At 38.3% G+C, this 16,320-nt stretch overlaps 1 protein-coding gene across 2 annotated transcripts in view; it reads right to left on the bottom strand.

Moving 5' to 3' along the window:
• GLT1D1 (glycosyltransferase 1 domain containing 1) overlaps positions 1–16,320 on the bottom strand; it is a 57,783-nt gene that overhangs the window by 8,560 nt on the left and 32,903 nt on the right. For both annotated transcript variants that reach the window (XM_040611516.1, XM_040611525.1), the window contains 3 exons: positions 15,807–15,856; positions 8,701–8,744; positions 7,077–7,197 (listed from right to left, as the gene is read on the bottom strand). In XM_040611516.1, the coding sequence (XP_040467450.1) occupies positions 7,077–7,197; positions 8,701–8,744; positions 15,807–15,856 (215 nt within the window). The remainder of the gene's footprint in view (positions 1–7,076; positions 7,198–8,700; positions 8,745–15,806; positions 15,857–16,320) is intronic.

Genomic DNA, 16,320 nt, shown 5'->3' with positions numbered 1-16,320 from the left:
CAAACCAAACTTCTCTCCCATCTCTCCAATTGTTTAGTTGAAAAATACCATGTCTAAGGTGATCTCCTCCATGGGACTTCTCTGAAATAGTCTGTTTATATTTATGTTAGTCTTGTAACTTTTAACATATTATCAGAAGCAATCAATCCAGAAAGTCAGTGGATAGCTGCTTCATCCTTTATTCTTTTCCACCCCTAAGTACACAATTAGTTTCCCATTGGAAGCTTCTGACCTACGGCAGCCTCGAGGAGGATAACGTTTATGTTCAGATCAACGGTTGTCACTGTAACTCCTACCGTTAGTGTGCACAGATGAGAAGATTAGTTCATAGCACAAAAAGACAGTTCTCCCCAACAAAGTATCTGTTCTCTTGTTCTATTAAAACACCTTTTTCACAGAATTTCTATAACACGTGCAGAACTGGAGAGATGTGGGCAGTTCAACGACAAGGAAGGTGACCGTGGAAATCACTTGGCTCTTTCTCCTCAGCTCTGATTCCTACGGGTCACATAGGACTCTGGAAGGAGTTTTTCTTTTGACAGCATCTGTTACTATAGCCTGTCTTGGACTTTGGGTGTTCAGGGACTGCAGGGAAGTATGCAGTGATGCAGCTTCTGACTGAACTATACCAAGGAGAGGAGAGAAAAGGTTATGCTTTCAGAACACATTACACTTTCAAAACATATTATCTCCAAAGCTATTGCTATGGGACACCTCAGAGATGAATGAATAAATCTGAAGTAGAATTTGATTCCACTTAAATGATGGGCTGGTTTCTTGATGTATTTATTCATTTATTTGTATGTATATGTATGTGTGTGTGTATGTATACACATAAAAAAAGGAAGGGAAGTATGGGCTCTCACAATGGCAGTAATTCAGGTTGCCTGCAGAATCAGGAGCAGAGACACAGCACAGCATCTGTTCAAAGCTAGTAAACCATTTCCAAGAGACCTAACACCTCGTAACTTTAAAGAATACGGCTTAGATTTTGGAGTAACTAGCACGCAAACCCTGGCCACTCAGCTCTGTTACTCATGCATATCCTGATCTGAAACTTCAGTTCCTATTGATGAATTCAGAAGCCTTGAGATGCACTGCCTGTAAAGCCTGAAAAACTCATATTGTACAATTGTTACAATGTCAAATGAGAAAGAAACTCACCCCCCCAAATCTTCAGTCTGTTTCATACTGATTCCCTGTCACTTGAGAGTGAATGTAAGAAAGCAAAACTCCAAGGACAAAACCATGCTTTTTTAAAGTTGGGACAAAACTGAAGACAAAAATACCCTGGCTGATAACATACAGAACCAGTTCTGTTTTGAACAGTGAGAGACTGCTGTGACCTAGCAACATGTCTTAACAGCTTAAAATATCCAAGAGAAACACTGTTTATATCACCCACTGCAGGTGAATTTACTCTGGACATAGAAATTCTATAGTCCTCCTGGCATGGACATCTGCTTTACAGCAGTTAGCTCTAAAAATAATAATAACCCTCAATGAAATAACCTGTTCTACACTTTGTATCACAAACTGCTGAATCAGCTGGAGGTAATTCAGACAAATAGATTATTGAAGTGAACACAAACCAGAATAAATAAATGAGAAATATAAAAACTACAGACCAGATTTCTGAATTTATCCAAGTGTCTAAAGCTGCTGAGATAACAGCTGTTTTTAAAATTAAAAGAAGTCATTTTGATGAGAGGAAATACAGGTTTTGGTCATCCACAAATTATTTTGTTATTTGCTCTGAATTCAGTATTAAACAAAACAAATGTTTTCTAAAGGTAGATTTACAAAACCATGGCAGTATCTACTTACCAGTACAGCAAAGCTCATAGAACTGCAAAGTTCACCCAGGGAATGGGAGCTACTGGTGCCCCACTCTGCCTGATGGGTTTGACCCTGCAGGATAAGGAAGCTGCTTTTGGCTCTAATTACCCAGCTATGGACCTCACATGGGGTCCCACGCAAGCAGCAATGTCTCCAACAGACAGAATTTCTGCTTCAGCTCTTTTTCAGCCCTTCCGACTGACAGGCTTAGGTGCCCGTGTGCAGTCTGCTGGCTGCTGACCTCATTCAAACCTGCTCCATGGACAGGGAATGAAGATACTTTACTTGAAATTCTGAATTGAAAATCAAGAGCTTGACAAGAGGCAATGAAGTGTGTCAGCATGCACCGCCACCTGCCTAAGGCCCTCTCCTCTCCTCTCTGTATTTCTCTTTTTTAAAAAAACACCTTGTAGGAGTATCTCAGGTCTGGCTACTTTCCAAACAAGAAATTGTCCATTCAAGGGAAAGATTGTCCATGCACCAACCATTCAAAAGAAACAAACAAAACAAACCAAGACGGAATGAATGAATAAAACACACAAAACACAGCACAACCACCCAAGGACTCATGGTTTGAAGTGCCACTGTCCCCACAAAAAATCCAGATGCCAGATGCAGTGAACACTGTGCTGCTGGGCTGCACATCGGTGGCGATCATCAGAGGTGTGGGTGGCCTGTGGCAGCTCTGTGTTGGACGGCACCTAATGGTGTGGTCGCGTAGGCTGGCACGGTATTGCTGTGCTGCAGTTCATATTGGACTGTCATGCACATTTAAAAAAAAAAAAACTGTCTCTAGATATATTCATTCACTTCTATCCCTGAATGCCACATAGTTGATGATGCATTGAAGTTGATCACTGAGTTTGTAATTTTCTGTAATTTCTGAATTCTAAAGGGAAGGACATTTGTTCTGTCTCATAGAGTTGGAGGGTTGTAACTGCTACAAGAAAACTTTTAGGTCCCCGAACACATAGGTACCAATGAATTATAGCTACTGAAAGACAGAACAGATGGCCAAATACATAAGATGAGGGGCTGCCTTTATACGAGCTAGCCTTAAACAAAAGGATTGAGCTGTAAATAATTACTGCATGAAGTGGCTTAGGATTTAATTCAGATACTTAGTCTATTTTTAAGCAGTAAGAAGAATCATTTGCATTGTTGAAAATATGTATAATTTACTGACCTAGGTTCCACAAATAATAGCATAAAATAACGTTTTAGTCAATTGGCCATCTGTTTTGTTCCATTATTCTGACTGAAAATGTGGTCTAATGCTATTTCAGAAGGATGCAGGGTGTAAATTTCAGCTGCAGAAGCATGTTACCCAATAAGCATTTCTAATCAGCAGTGTAAGGCTTATAGAGTAAATACAGGTTTTATTTACTATTTTGTCTTCTGGCTTATCCCTCATTTTCTTCCTCCTAGCCTATGCATCTTTTTGTGGGTCCCTCTTCAGTTTTACTGCTCTACAACATCCCTTCATTTTGATGTTTTTAGTTTTATAGTTTGCTATGGCTTATATTCTGCACTTCAGATGTTGTCTAAGGCTGGATTTTGCCCTAGAGCAGAACAGAGTCTGGCCATCTGCCTTTTCTATGACATTTTTTAATGGGCTTTTTTTTATTTAAGCATAACAATCTAATGATTTTTACAACAGTTGGAATACTCTTGAAAGCACAGAAAAAGTACTCCAATGAAATGGTGCCGCAGTCAAAACCCTTTTCTTACCAACTATATAAAGAACACATACACTTCTCCAGTAGCAGTGCCTTTCTCAGCATCACATGCCCAGGAACATGAAGAACTCTTGAGCTTTTCGAGGAAGACATGTATTTTAAATGCTTGTTATAATGCTTGTTTTCTTTTTTTTCAAATGCCAAAGAGAAAATAGATCAGTTATGGCAAAATCTCTGAGCTCTCACTAGTGGACGACAAAGTAATTAGTTATGGCTTCTAGTTCTTTCATACCTTAAGGCGGGTTGAAATAGATATGATTATATATTTATCTATCATATATTTATCTCATACTCAAATACTGTTTACAGATTTATGACCCTGTTAAGTGCTGAACCTTCCAGAGAAGGAAAGCTGCATTTTCAAATTCAAGCAAGATGTCATCTCCAGCCCTGGACCAAAAGATTTTTATACCTGGTTTTCTGCCTCATTAATTTAACAAGATCTTAACAGATGGCCCTTCCTACTGCTGGCCATCTCAAGCAGGGATTTGACTTTATTAGATGGACAGTTCCTCTGAGACAGAGATCTTACAGTAGGATGTTTTTTAAGCTTGTCATCAAATCCCACTGTACAACTGTCTAGTAAACAGACACACAATGCCAAACCCCTTATAACTTTAGAAGAAGAATTCAAACAGGTCTGATTATGAAGAAGGGCAGGCTTCAGGTAGTTTCTCAAGAAATAACTACAGACCTAATTCTGCTTGTAGAAAATCCTGACTCAGCTGGGACCGGAGCTGTCGTGTCACACCACCTGTGCCATGTGCACCGGACTTCACCTCCTACAATGCAAGTTTTCCGTTCACACCAGTAATCTGTAACCAATATGCACCTGAACTAGCACGCTCAGGCTTCTGAACGCATGCCAGCTCTTCTCATCCCTGTTACGTGACTTCCATGATAAACTCCCAAGTTATGAGCTACCGGGTCAGAGATGAGGCTGTCTTTCCTCCACTAGCCAACAACAAGGCAGTAGAGGACTGAGGCTGCTGGAAAGAAGTGGGTTACACCGGTGGTTACAGATTTTCCAGGAGGAAATATTCCACTTCTGAATATTTGAAATTGCATTTTATCTTCAACAGCTGATTATGCATCAACACAAACCAAACCTGACTATTAGGTTTGACGTTATTCCAACAATGTAATAACAGAATCTTTTCTTTTTATGAAAAAGTTATCATGTGTAAAGAAATAGTTAACAGCCCACTATAGGTCAAGTCTTGCAATTAGAATTTAATTTTTCTGCTATGGTCAACTGCCACTTTATTTCAGCATGTTTAGTGGTTAAACTCAGATTAAGATTTAAAGGTAGATTAAATGTTGATTAACTTTGTTTTTAGTAAAAGTAGCGTCTTCAGTAGAATTAAATGTATCAATCATAAGCCTAGCCTAGGACATGATGTGCACAGCTACATGTAAAAAGCAATACTAACTGACCTACCATATATGTATTTATAAATTTGTATGTATTTTTATAAGTCCAGCATGAAAAATTAAAAGTAATACTTCTTGATGATTCATCCTAAGAAATATTTTTTCTGATGTAAGAAAAACATCAAAATGGAGAAAATAACGTTGCAACTCTATAGAAAGAAATCTTGCATAGAATGCTCTTTTGCCAGAATAGTTTTGTAATTCTTAAAGAAAGAAGAAAATATAACAGGAAGCATCTACTATTCTGTGTTTGTAGTAATTTTCAGTGAGAACAGTTGTTGGAGGGAGGTGGCTTTTTTTTCTTTCCTTTTTTTTTTTATTCCCCCTTTTTTTTCTTTTTGTTCCTTCTTTTTTGTTTGTTTGTTTGACAGGTCTGGGTACGAATTGGGAATAAATTACTCAACAAAACTGTGTCGTAGAAACTCCCAGGAGCAGCTTTCCACTAGGGGTGGTGTTGGACTGTTTAACAGCCCTGACAGCATATAGCTGAATAGTTCAGCCACACAGAGAAGAGCTCAAGTAAAAACTTTCCTTGTTGATTCAATGTTATAGTTACCAGATTCAAAACTTGCCAGAACTGTAACTTCAGAGCAGGGGAGCAAAAACCATAATTCCTGAATCAGCCTCAACATTACCTCTGATGTAAACTGGCATTATCTTTTTGCTTTGAGCTACCACATACTTGTTAAGACACTGAACTTACAAGATTGCTCCCTCTCCTGATAAAAGCTAAGGAAAAGTGCCTTTTAACTATTCAAAGCTGACAGGAAAATTTTGGGGGAAACTATACCAATTGTCCTGTCAGCCATGAGTTTGCATGACAATTTGTATCAGGCCAAGCACACTCGCACTTCTGTTGCAGACGCTGTGTCTCTTAAGTCTCTGATTTGCTTCCCCCAGCGTTTTTTCCTCCCTCCCTAACTCACTGACACTCTCAGGAAATAAATTAGATTGGTATTTGATCAGCTGTTATGTGAGTAGCCCTGAAGGGAACATGTAAGTGGTGAGGAGGAGGCGACAGTTACTTCTCTGAGTCAGTGACTTAGCTGTGGCTGTGCACTGTGTTGCTACACGCCCGATTCAACGTCCGAACATACAAGACTGCCTAGCCTGCCACACTGATTTAAGTGTGGAAATGACACAGGCTGTAGTCGTCGTTTACAGAGTACTGCTGCTGTGAAACGGCATCTACTCCCACCTCTGAGCACGGGCATATTAGAAAGGAAATACACACGCTATCTCACCATCATCTAAATTTCATAATTCTTACAATGCTCACTTAGCTTTTACTTATGAGGACTTCCAGATGTGTGGAAGAAAAGCATGCTGGAAATGCAATATGTGATTACTTGTTGGAAACAGAAATAGGAGATACATTAATACGAATCATATAATAGTTTCTGTGATCTTCTGAGATCATCATGAACCAACATTCGGTAGTCACCAAAAAAAAGGGAACAGTAAAAGGTGTCTGCCCTTTACACTTTACTAAAGTGTAAGTGAACTTACACTTTAAGTAAATTTATTTTTTTACTAGAAAGCATTTGATGCTAAGCAGCACTCTACTTTGACAGGTATGAAATAAACCTGGTTATTAATTTTCAATACTGATGGCAAAAAAATTAACTAAGCGTGTCATTTATTCATTGATCATTTCAGAATTAAATAACCAAATACAGCTCTTAGATTGGTTTTTGAAAGAATGTAAAAAAAAATAAAGGTCTATTCTAGCAACATTATAAGGAGGTGGGATATTGAACCAAGAGCAGTAACAACCCCAGTAGAACAGAATGATTCTTATATCTCACATTTGTATTGTTATTTTAACAGGATTGATAAAATTGCATTCTGTCCTTTAAAAAATAAATAGACAAAGCATACAAACCTGTCAGTTCAAGGAAGAAAACCTTAATTACTAACACCCGCATAAAGGAATATTTTAGTTTTGTCTTCACTAGCTTTGAAATGTGGACATAAAATGTTGACACACATTTTCAGTGATAAAAGGCGATTTCAGATTCACTGTAACCTCACTGAAGAACTTTACCACTAAGATGCAATTACCTCCAGAATTGCTGCAGACATCCCCTCTGAAACGGAACTGTTCACCACAGCAAAGCACCTTTTCATAGCAGCATGAAGATCGTCCTGTGGCACCTCCTGTAATAAATGCACTCCAGGTGCCCTAGAAATAAAACACAAACAGGACACCTCCTCAGAACATGCTTTAACAATTCTTCATAAAACTTAGGATAATGATGGAAGGCGGTCAGAGCAATTCAGGCACGTTCTGATGTTAACAATTGCTTGCTCACGGGCAAGCCACCTTACCATGTTTTGGTTAGCTTTCTGTTTATAAATGCAGTTATAAACTCCATACAGTATACACTGCTGTCTGCCACTTCATTGTCTGCTCTTCTGGAGTTGTACAGTCCATCACTTAACACCACGCTCTGTTAACCACAATCAGTCTCATAAATGAAGGAGCTGAGTTAATGGATAGGAGTGCCATTTTCCCCTCAAAAAAATTGTGTAATATAGGGAGGATGCATGCACAATTTAAAATAAACGTGGTTTAAATACTTAGGAAAACAGAGTGCGATCATCAGAATGGTCAGCTGCAGGAGATGCTGACTTTTCAGATGCTGGCTTTTGGGGATGGAATGTGGTTGTGCAAGATCTCCTCTGATTCCTCTTTTGCTGTAAGTGCTCTTCTGTTCTGAATGGTTACATTTCTACTGACCTCATCTTTCTCAGGTTAATCAAGGCCAATTGAATCAAGGATAAAGGGTGGAAAAATAGGGTAATTAGGTGTTCAGTCTCAGATGAAGTGAATGAGATTTTTAAGACTGGTGATCGTTATTGAAAAGCCAGCATCTCCTCTGCTTGCTGAGCCTGCTCCTGCCTCTTTAACCTCAACATCAGATCACCAAGCCAGTCAGAAACACAAGTGCATTTGACAGTAAGACCAGCTCCCTGTCAACTAGACTTTGTTAAGCATTGCTTTTCTGATTGTGCAGTAACATCCAGCCTCCGTAGAGATAAACAACTATATCAACCGGAGTATAAATATATGATTGCAGGTGCCATGTTTCCTATTAATAACCTGATAGAAAACAAAAAACTTTATATTTTGCTCCAAAAATGGAATTGCAAAACATATTTTATGCAAATTTTATTATCAGATATTATCAATCAGAGATAGCATGGTTGTTCTGTTCAAGACAGACAGTTCTAGATTCTGTAGACACACACATAGAAAAAATCTAATTTCTCTAACATTTATATCCTTCAGTCAGGAAGCATATAAACCAGGGACAGAAAAAAGTTATACAGGGTTATCTTGTCCATCTACTCACTTACCCACCACCACCAAGCATACAAAAGCCAGGATGAAAAAATGAAAAGCCCCAAAAGAACAATAAATACAAATCACACTAAATCAGATATGATTCAACGCAAAACATGAAACAATCTACTGGTTATTCTAAAATGTAAGATGTGTAGAATACTTACTCTGAGAATGTTACATCCCAAGTAATCAGAACACATCTGTTAGTCATACAGAGGATTGTGCATCTATGTTCATTAGTATATACAAAAGAGCAGTTACGCACACTATTTAAAAAGACAGAGAGCCAGGTGCTTCCATTTGGAGCAGACAGAAGGCTTACCGTTAACTTCTTACCTTTTAACTTTTTCCTTAACTTCACTTGTAAAAAGTGGATCAACCTAGAAAGGAATACACACACACGACACTACTTCAGTGCTATAGCATGTTCTGAAATACCCAGAAAAGAAAAATGAATCTTGGCATATTTTTAACTGAAATATTTAAATACATGAATGTGCTGAGCTTTAAAATCATACCACAGATCTGTAGCTTGGTGGCCACATTTGACTCTTCAGCCAAATGCTCTTGTGAGCGATTGACGCTTAGAATACCCTGCTTGGGGGGGTGGGTGCACAGTATAGCAGAGCACGAATTGCCTACTCCACTCTAAACCTTTGAGTGACTCCTCCAACGCAGCGTAGCTTTGGGCTGCTGTCAGAAGGGGAGGTTCTGTTTCTTCTCCCCTGACATCCCTCTGGCTGCAGGTTCTAATTAGAGCTAGATCTGTTTAACATGAATGAATGTTTTCAGCTGATTCTGCTAAGTCTAACATGATTCAAATGACCGATTTGACAACTTACTGTCTAAGTGAGGAACAACACACTCGTGTGCCAAGCAATTGTCTGTCCTTCTACATATGCAGTGAGTAATGTGAGGAAGGAAAGGAACTTTTCAGGCTTTAGTTAACAGAGGGAGCAATCTGCCTGTAAACTGAGACAGTCAGATAGATGTTTTGCAGTGCCAGAAACATTTTTGAAAACTAATAAACACAAAATTCTAAAATAGAGTCTAACATAAAGGCATGCTCGCGTTATTAGAACATTGCCTAAGCTGGACAATTAACTTCAGCAGGTTTATTTACAAAGCTTAACTACATCTGCTATTGCCATTTAACATGATTAAGCCAAACAAACAGAACTTGGAAATCCTTAACTAAACATGAAGAAAAAACCTAGACTTTTTTATTACGGCTGACTATGTTAGATTAATTCATGATAGCTTGCACAGTGTGCAGCAGTTGTAAATATTGGGAACAACATGGCTTATTTTTTTTAAAATGCGTGTTAATATTTTCATTTTCTTTGTTTTTTTTTTCTTTTTCACAAGAGACAGATAACACTCACAAAGCATTTGAGAAAGCTTTTGGAAAAAACCCTATTTATTTTATAACTATGATTGTTTACTTTGAACATATGATGTTCATATGTTCATGTTTCATAAAAACAGTTTCACAAGTTAAAAGAGTCGAATCACTCTTGCACTAAGGAATGAATTCCCACTGAATGCAAGAAATAAAAGGCTTGCATAACTCCTTAAGAAAGTATTTTTGGTAACAGGAGGGGGAAAATCAAGTGCCCTTTCCTGAAGCACTACCTGATCCTGGTAACAAAGTATGATAGAGATCCACACACTAAACCAGTATGTCGTGTCACAGGTTCCTTGGATATTTCATACTGAACCTCACAATTGCTATTTCTATATAAATATCTTTTCAGCTTTTTCCCCAAAGTACTACTTTGATGCTGAGTTCCTCTCATGAGGAACTATACTCTGTTTCCATTAAAATCAATGGAGTACTTGCAAGTGATTTAATGAGCAGTACGATACGGTCTTTTGCTCTTCTACCTTTAGAAAGATGAGAAAAACTACAGCTTGTGAAGTGATCCATAAAATTTGTAAGGTACTAATTTCTATCCCATCTACTTCAGTGGAAGACAAGAGACTGCCATCTGCCTCATGACCAGAACAACCCTTCAAGCTGCACTCTTCTATTTGTAAATATTGCAAGAAGCCTGGCCTCAGTATGGTGATTCAGTTACAATACTACTTTCAGGATGGGTGTAGCAATGACTTAGCTAAGTGATCCCCCCGAGCTACATTTAGGAACGCGAGGAGGCACAGTTATCTAACCACAGGCTCAATATAACAGAAATTAGATACAACATAACCTGTTCAGTAAGTTGGAAATGCACTTAAAAGATGTGAACGTTTCCAGAGCCAACTGACTATGGCAGGATGCCTAGGAACTTGGCACAGTCTCACAAAAAGCTACTGAAAAGAAGGTTAGTTTCACCCAAAATGTCTCCATGATCCAGTTCTACAGGTAGCTTGTTTGTCGCCACATTTTATTTTGTTACCTATCAACATAACAGGCAAGTATGATCATCAGTTATCATCTTTTGTTCAAAAAAATTATCCATCCAGAGGAAGAACCTTCAGAGAGATGCAAATTTCACCGATTTAGCAGAGATCAGAAGAAAGCACCTTACTTTGTATGAAGAGTTTCTATCAAACAGCTGTGATAATATGACATATGGAAAGGGGAGTAGGGACATAGCAAGGACGCGTGCCTAACAGGACCAGATAGGCTATTAAGGAGGTTCTACTCTGCTGACAGGCAAAGAAACATCTGAGACATGTTTGACAGGACAGAAAATCATAGAATAAATGCTGCATGAAGATGAAGGTGCCTCTTAAGCACAGAGCCTACCATGATCCACCATCAAAATCTAGGAAATCTTCAATAAACACATTATATTAAACTGCTGCCATATAAAAAGTAACTCAGAAGCAATGGTCCAGAAACATCTTCATGATAATGCTGGGACTACTGTGTCCCTCCAGACTTTGCAGGGAAAAACGGGTCTTAGTACATTTAAAGTACTAGCAGAATATCATGCAGAGTACTAACGCATGAAAAGCTGTAGCTGAGAGCATGTTCAATACAGCTAGGAGGAATCTGCTCGATTGCTTGGGTTTGTGAGGCTTTGACAGCATCACTGTGAAAGGAACCAGCTTTACTCGCAGCAGCAGGTGACCCCACATTACAACTTCCACCTGATGAATTGTTGAACAGGCTCAGCAAGACCAAGGCTCCCCTACAACTGAAAACACAACTGTTGTCTTCAAGGCAACACTACCCACCTGCAGCAAATGCACCAGAAATTAAGACCCTTGTGAACACACTAAACTCGGACATTCTACATCATCTCTTCCATAGATTAAATGCTTAAGGAAATTCAGTGTTATCTGGCTCAGCATGTAGCTCTACTACTGCAACTTGGGAAAATCAACAACTTGTAAAAAAAAAACAGTTTTAATTCAGCTGAAACAATTTGGCAACTAGAATCTAAATTAACAAAACTTCAGGTCTAAAAGAAAAATATAGAACCTTGTGAAGAAATAGGTAGCAAGTTTTCATATGGGTGCAAATGTTACCATTTCTAACAAAAGTTTCATTTTCAGGGAATTCTTGAACAAGCAAACAAAGGGTTAGAAGAGTTGTCAGCTTAATAGCAACACTAGCTCTTATCTTTTAAAAAATGTCTTAGTGAGTAGGATATTTATTCAAGATATAGCTGGCAGAATTTCATATTCCTCAGCAGGCTAAAGAATTTGAAATTGCATCTTTGTCTTCTATGTGATTTTCCTAATTATTGTGCTCTAGGATATTCTGGAGCAGGTTATTAGACTTCTTCTAGTTGCTCACTTTAGTTGTGTCAACGGCTGTTCCATTTTAGACCCAGCCCTGAAAACACAGGGTAGGTAACAGCCATCCCTTACCAAGAGATGGGCTGCACAACCTGATCGGTCTCTCCATCTGTGGAGGCATTACTCAACTGAAACTGTCTTGCTGGGCATGGAAAGACATTGGACAGAGGAAAAATAGCTGTCAGTGGAAGACAGGATCATTACAAACACAGCAATATTCTGTACTGTCTACAAGAACGGTTAAGAATTACGCAGAGAGTACAAAGTGGGCTTCAGGGTTACCCAACAGCTGAATGTGGCCTTAACTTGCCTAATATTTCATAAGCTTCTATTCTCGGAATATAGAGCTGCTGAAAATATAGAGCTATTGTTTCAAATTTCTTTACAGAAATGCACAAAAGGAGAACTGGAAGAGGTGATAAATGCTAAAAAAAAAAATTTACATTATACAGGACCCAGTGCTGCAACATTACTTAGATTGCACCACTTGAGAAAATCATGCATATCAAATGCAGGGAAAAGGTTATAATCTTATGAAAGCAAAGCAGAAAATCGTGTGTGGGCCTTTGTTCTTTATATTTAATACAATCTTAATGTGTGTGGGTTTTTAATATTCACAATAAACATTACTTGCTTCACAGATAATGGCACTGATTTTCTTAAGGTTTTATGATTTGAGAAGTAACATGAATAAGAAAAGTACAGCTAAATACCAATAGAGCTGAGAGATATTTTCATCCTTCAGCAATATTTTAGTACTATGGGAGAAATATATTTTTAAATGGTTTAAGGAGGTTCAGTCCTTGATCCTGCCTATGCACTGCCGCAAGGTTATTTCTGGTAGCTTACTGTAAAGACGTTAGCTTATGAAAAAGCAAAGCAAGTTTTAAAAGACCACTAACATGTTTAAAATCCTCTCTGGAGGCAGCAAGTACATCTTTTGATTCTAAAGCACACCTTCATTATACCCGCTATAGATTTGCTTTCCACACCAGTTCACTTCCAAATCATTTTGTGTATTAGTGTGGAAAAAAAATGCACATAAAATACAAAAGTAAAAACAGCTCTTAAAAACAAAATGCTAAGTCCCAAAATTTACAAAGAACTAAACTGAACAAGAAAATAGAAAAATAGTCCTTATTTGCCCATTCAGATTCTATTTATTTTCTCATGAATCAGACTGCCTACAAGTTTTCAGGCTCATGTGAAGATGAATCAGAGATAAGACTTACAGAAGGAAACAAACACATCACCCAGATGAAACAGTGGAGCTTTTAGTAACCTTTTAGTATCAGCAAGAGTTTGCTTCATATGACACAGCTGCCTACTCACACCTATCCACTGGTGTAGATTAAGGCTATAGGCTGCCTTTTCAAGACTTCTGCTGCTATGGAGATCCATGTAACACAACTGATTTCTTTCTCAAAAGTCCTGCAATTAGTTTTGTTAGTTTGATGTAAAGTACGTCTCCCTGATGTAGGCACACACTAGAAGCAGAAGCAGCAGAACACTCCCTGCAGCCCCACCTGGTCCCTGTGCAGGGCTGTGGGAAGCTGTGGGAATGAACCTCACTTTGCACAGAATTAGGAGCAGCGCTTTGGTGGCTCAGAGGCATCCTTCCCCCTCTCCCCATTTAACAGTGCAGTTGCTACTGTGAGGATCTGGCCCAGAGCAGACACTGTGCTAGCAAATATTTGGGTAGGGCACTGGTTAGACCGAGATGTGGGAAATATTCATCTTTCTCTCACGGTTCTGAAAATAACCACCCATTTTGTGGTTTTGCATTTTCTCAGCACTGTACTTAACAGATATCATAAAAACATTTAGATGTTCACGGGTGGTTCCTTTCTAAAGGCCCCAGTTTCTGCAGGTGAAATCAGACAGATCTCACAGTGGAAATAACTGGAAACACGGTGGATACTCAAAGCTTTAAGAGACCATTAGAAAAGAAAGGACTGCCAGATAATTTATGCAACACTTTACTTCCTTTTAAGCACCCAGAACAGAGGACTTGGCTGCAGTGGGGCATGCTTCCCTCTTCAGAGAAGTTCAATCTTGTTATTTCCTCAAAAATCACGCTACTTGATTTAAAAATGACGGGGTGCAGTTGGGACTGTTCAATAGTTTTTCTTGCTTATATTCATGGTTCATGAGCCCACATTTTCAAAGCTTTCTCTACAACTAGAAGAATATTTCATAATAGCAAATGTGATAGTTTTGGTTTTAAACTCTGTCAGGAGCTGGTGCTTCATGAAAAGCAAACCATTGCTGAGAAACTCATGACAACATTTTGAGATGGCAGCCCAATGTTTTATCAAAAAGAGAGTCAGCAATCACAGAAGAGCTGCCATTTAACTGACTGACCCTGCTGTGAAAAGAAGAGAATCTGAAGTTGTAAATTCAAATTTGATATACAGGATCTTTATGACTTAGCAGGGACAAAGTGAAATCTCACAATATTGGCTAGCACTTTTACAGAAATACATGTAATTAGTTTGGAAGGAATGATAACTGTAAGCTTTATCTGAGATGTAAACATGTAAGAACAACTCAGTTTCTGATTTTATTTATTTCAGTCAACACCACCCTCCTTCTCAGATGTCTGTATCCCAGGCTTTAGCGCACTCAGATTCTAAAAGTGAAACAGGCTTCACCCATTTTATTTGTCAGCTCAAGCTCTGTCCTTGCTGCCTGGTGTCAGACAGAAACCTAACACCATTTTGCACCTACTGGCAACTGTTAATTGTGTATAAATTGAGACTACCAGAAATAGCATCAAAATCTAAATGGAATGGAACAAAGACTCAACCCTCCACGTAAACATAACACATAAGAACAGGGATAACGAGCATCTCATATCACCTTCACAGTATTAAAAATCCTCATTAGCAATACCTGCTACAAATTCTCCTAGATGGCAACTGTTGCCTTTCAAAATATTTGATAGGCTCATTTATAAATTATTCATATTGAAATAGGCATTTCTAATATTTGATTTGTAGGAGTTTTAGAACTTTCTGATTCTCTACAAAATTTTGTACTATCCCACAGGTATAAAACCAGAAGCCAATATTAGAATCCAAATATTCTGATACTTACTACCTTCAAAAGTTCTTTCAGTAGTCAAATGAAACACTAAATGCGTTGTTCTAAGAGACATAATAGATTAATAGCATTATCAAGACAGAAAATTATAGTAATACAGCTTCAGATGCCCTTTATAAAACGAGCCCAAGCCTTCTAAACAACAACAAAAAAAATCAGTATATGCAAAACTAATCTACAGTGGCAGTAAACTATTTTACTGCTATTGATAAGTCTGCATTAATAACAACCTAACTGGATAGAGTTGGGCTACCTCAGTGCAGATCCTCTTAGAAAAACTCTTTGAGCTGCTTTTGCCTTGCCAAAGGGAAAGCAGAGCACATGCTGAGCGAGGCGGCCTTTTAGCTGATAGCAGGACCCTGAACGGTGGAAGCCTGAGCACTGGAATCACTTCCACTTCCACAGTTTAGACCTGTTGCAAACAGCCTTTACAACGGCCAGGTTTGTACCTTCTTATCTCTGCAACAGTTAGAAGTCCTCTGAGTTAGGTTCAGTAAGGGAAAGAATTATTGCGGTATCTCAGGTGCAAGTAAATGGAAGTATTTAGGAATAAACATACAAATAAAACTAAAACACTGACTTACTGCAGGTCCCATTATGCCCAGATGGACACTAGGATCCCTTCTGTGCCAATCTAAAACAAAAGAGGAACATATTTTTTATTAACAAAAAATATTAATTTTTAATTTATTTTTCTCTGAAATCAATGTAAATAGCTGTATGAATAAAGATTAGGCAAATATTGTATTACTACTTAATAGACTGAATCTGTACCAGATTACACGCTCAGCCCTCGCATTAGTCCTCAGAAGTTAAAAGATTAGCATATCTGAAAGTCAGTATTTAGCATTTCTGCTTCACGCAGATTCAAGGGTTATTTAACTAAGCTCAGATGTTAATTTTGAATCATCTTAAAAGAACAATGCTCTATATCACCCAGTGACTCTGGCCACTAAAGACAAAATTATTTGAATTTTTTCATATGTAAAGGAACATATGTAAGTAACTGCAACCATTGCAGTTAATACTTTAGTTACATGAACAAGAGAAAACTGCTGATCTCTCAACACCAGAATAGAACAACATCAGTTACTTGAC

This window comes from Falco naumanni, chromosome 1, assembly GCF_017639655.2.
Source record: "Falco naumanni isolate bFalNau1 chromosome 1, bFalNau1.pat, whole genome shotgun sequence".
NCBI lineage: Eukaryota > Metazoa > Chordata > Aves > Falconiformes > Falconidae > Falco > Falco naumanni.
This window is presented reverse-complemented; position numbering and strand designations above follow the sequence as displayed.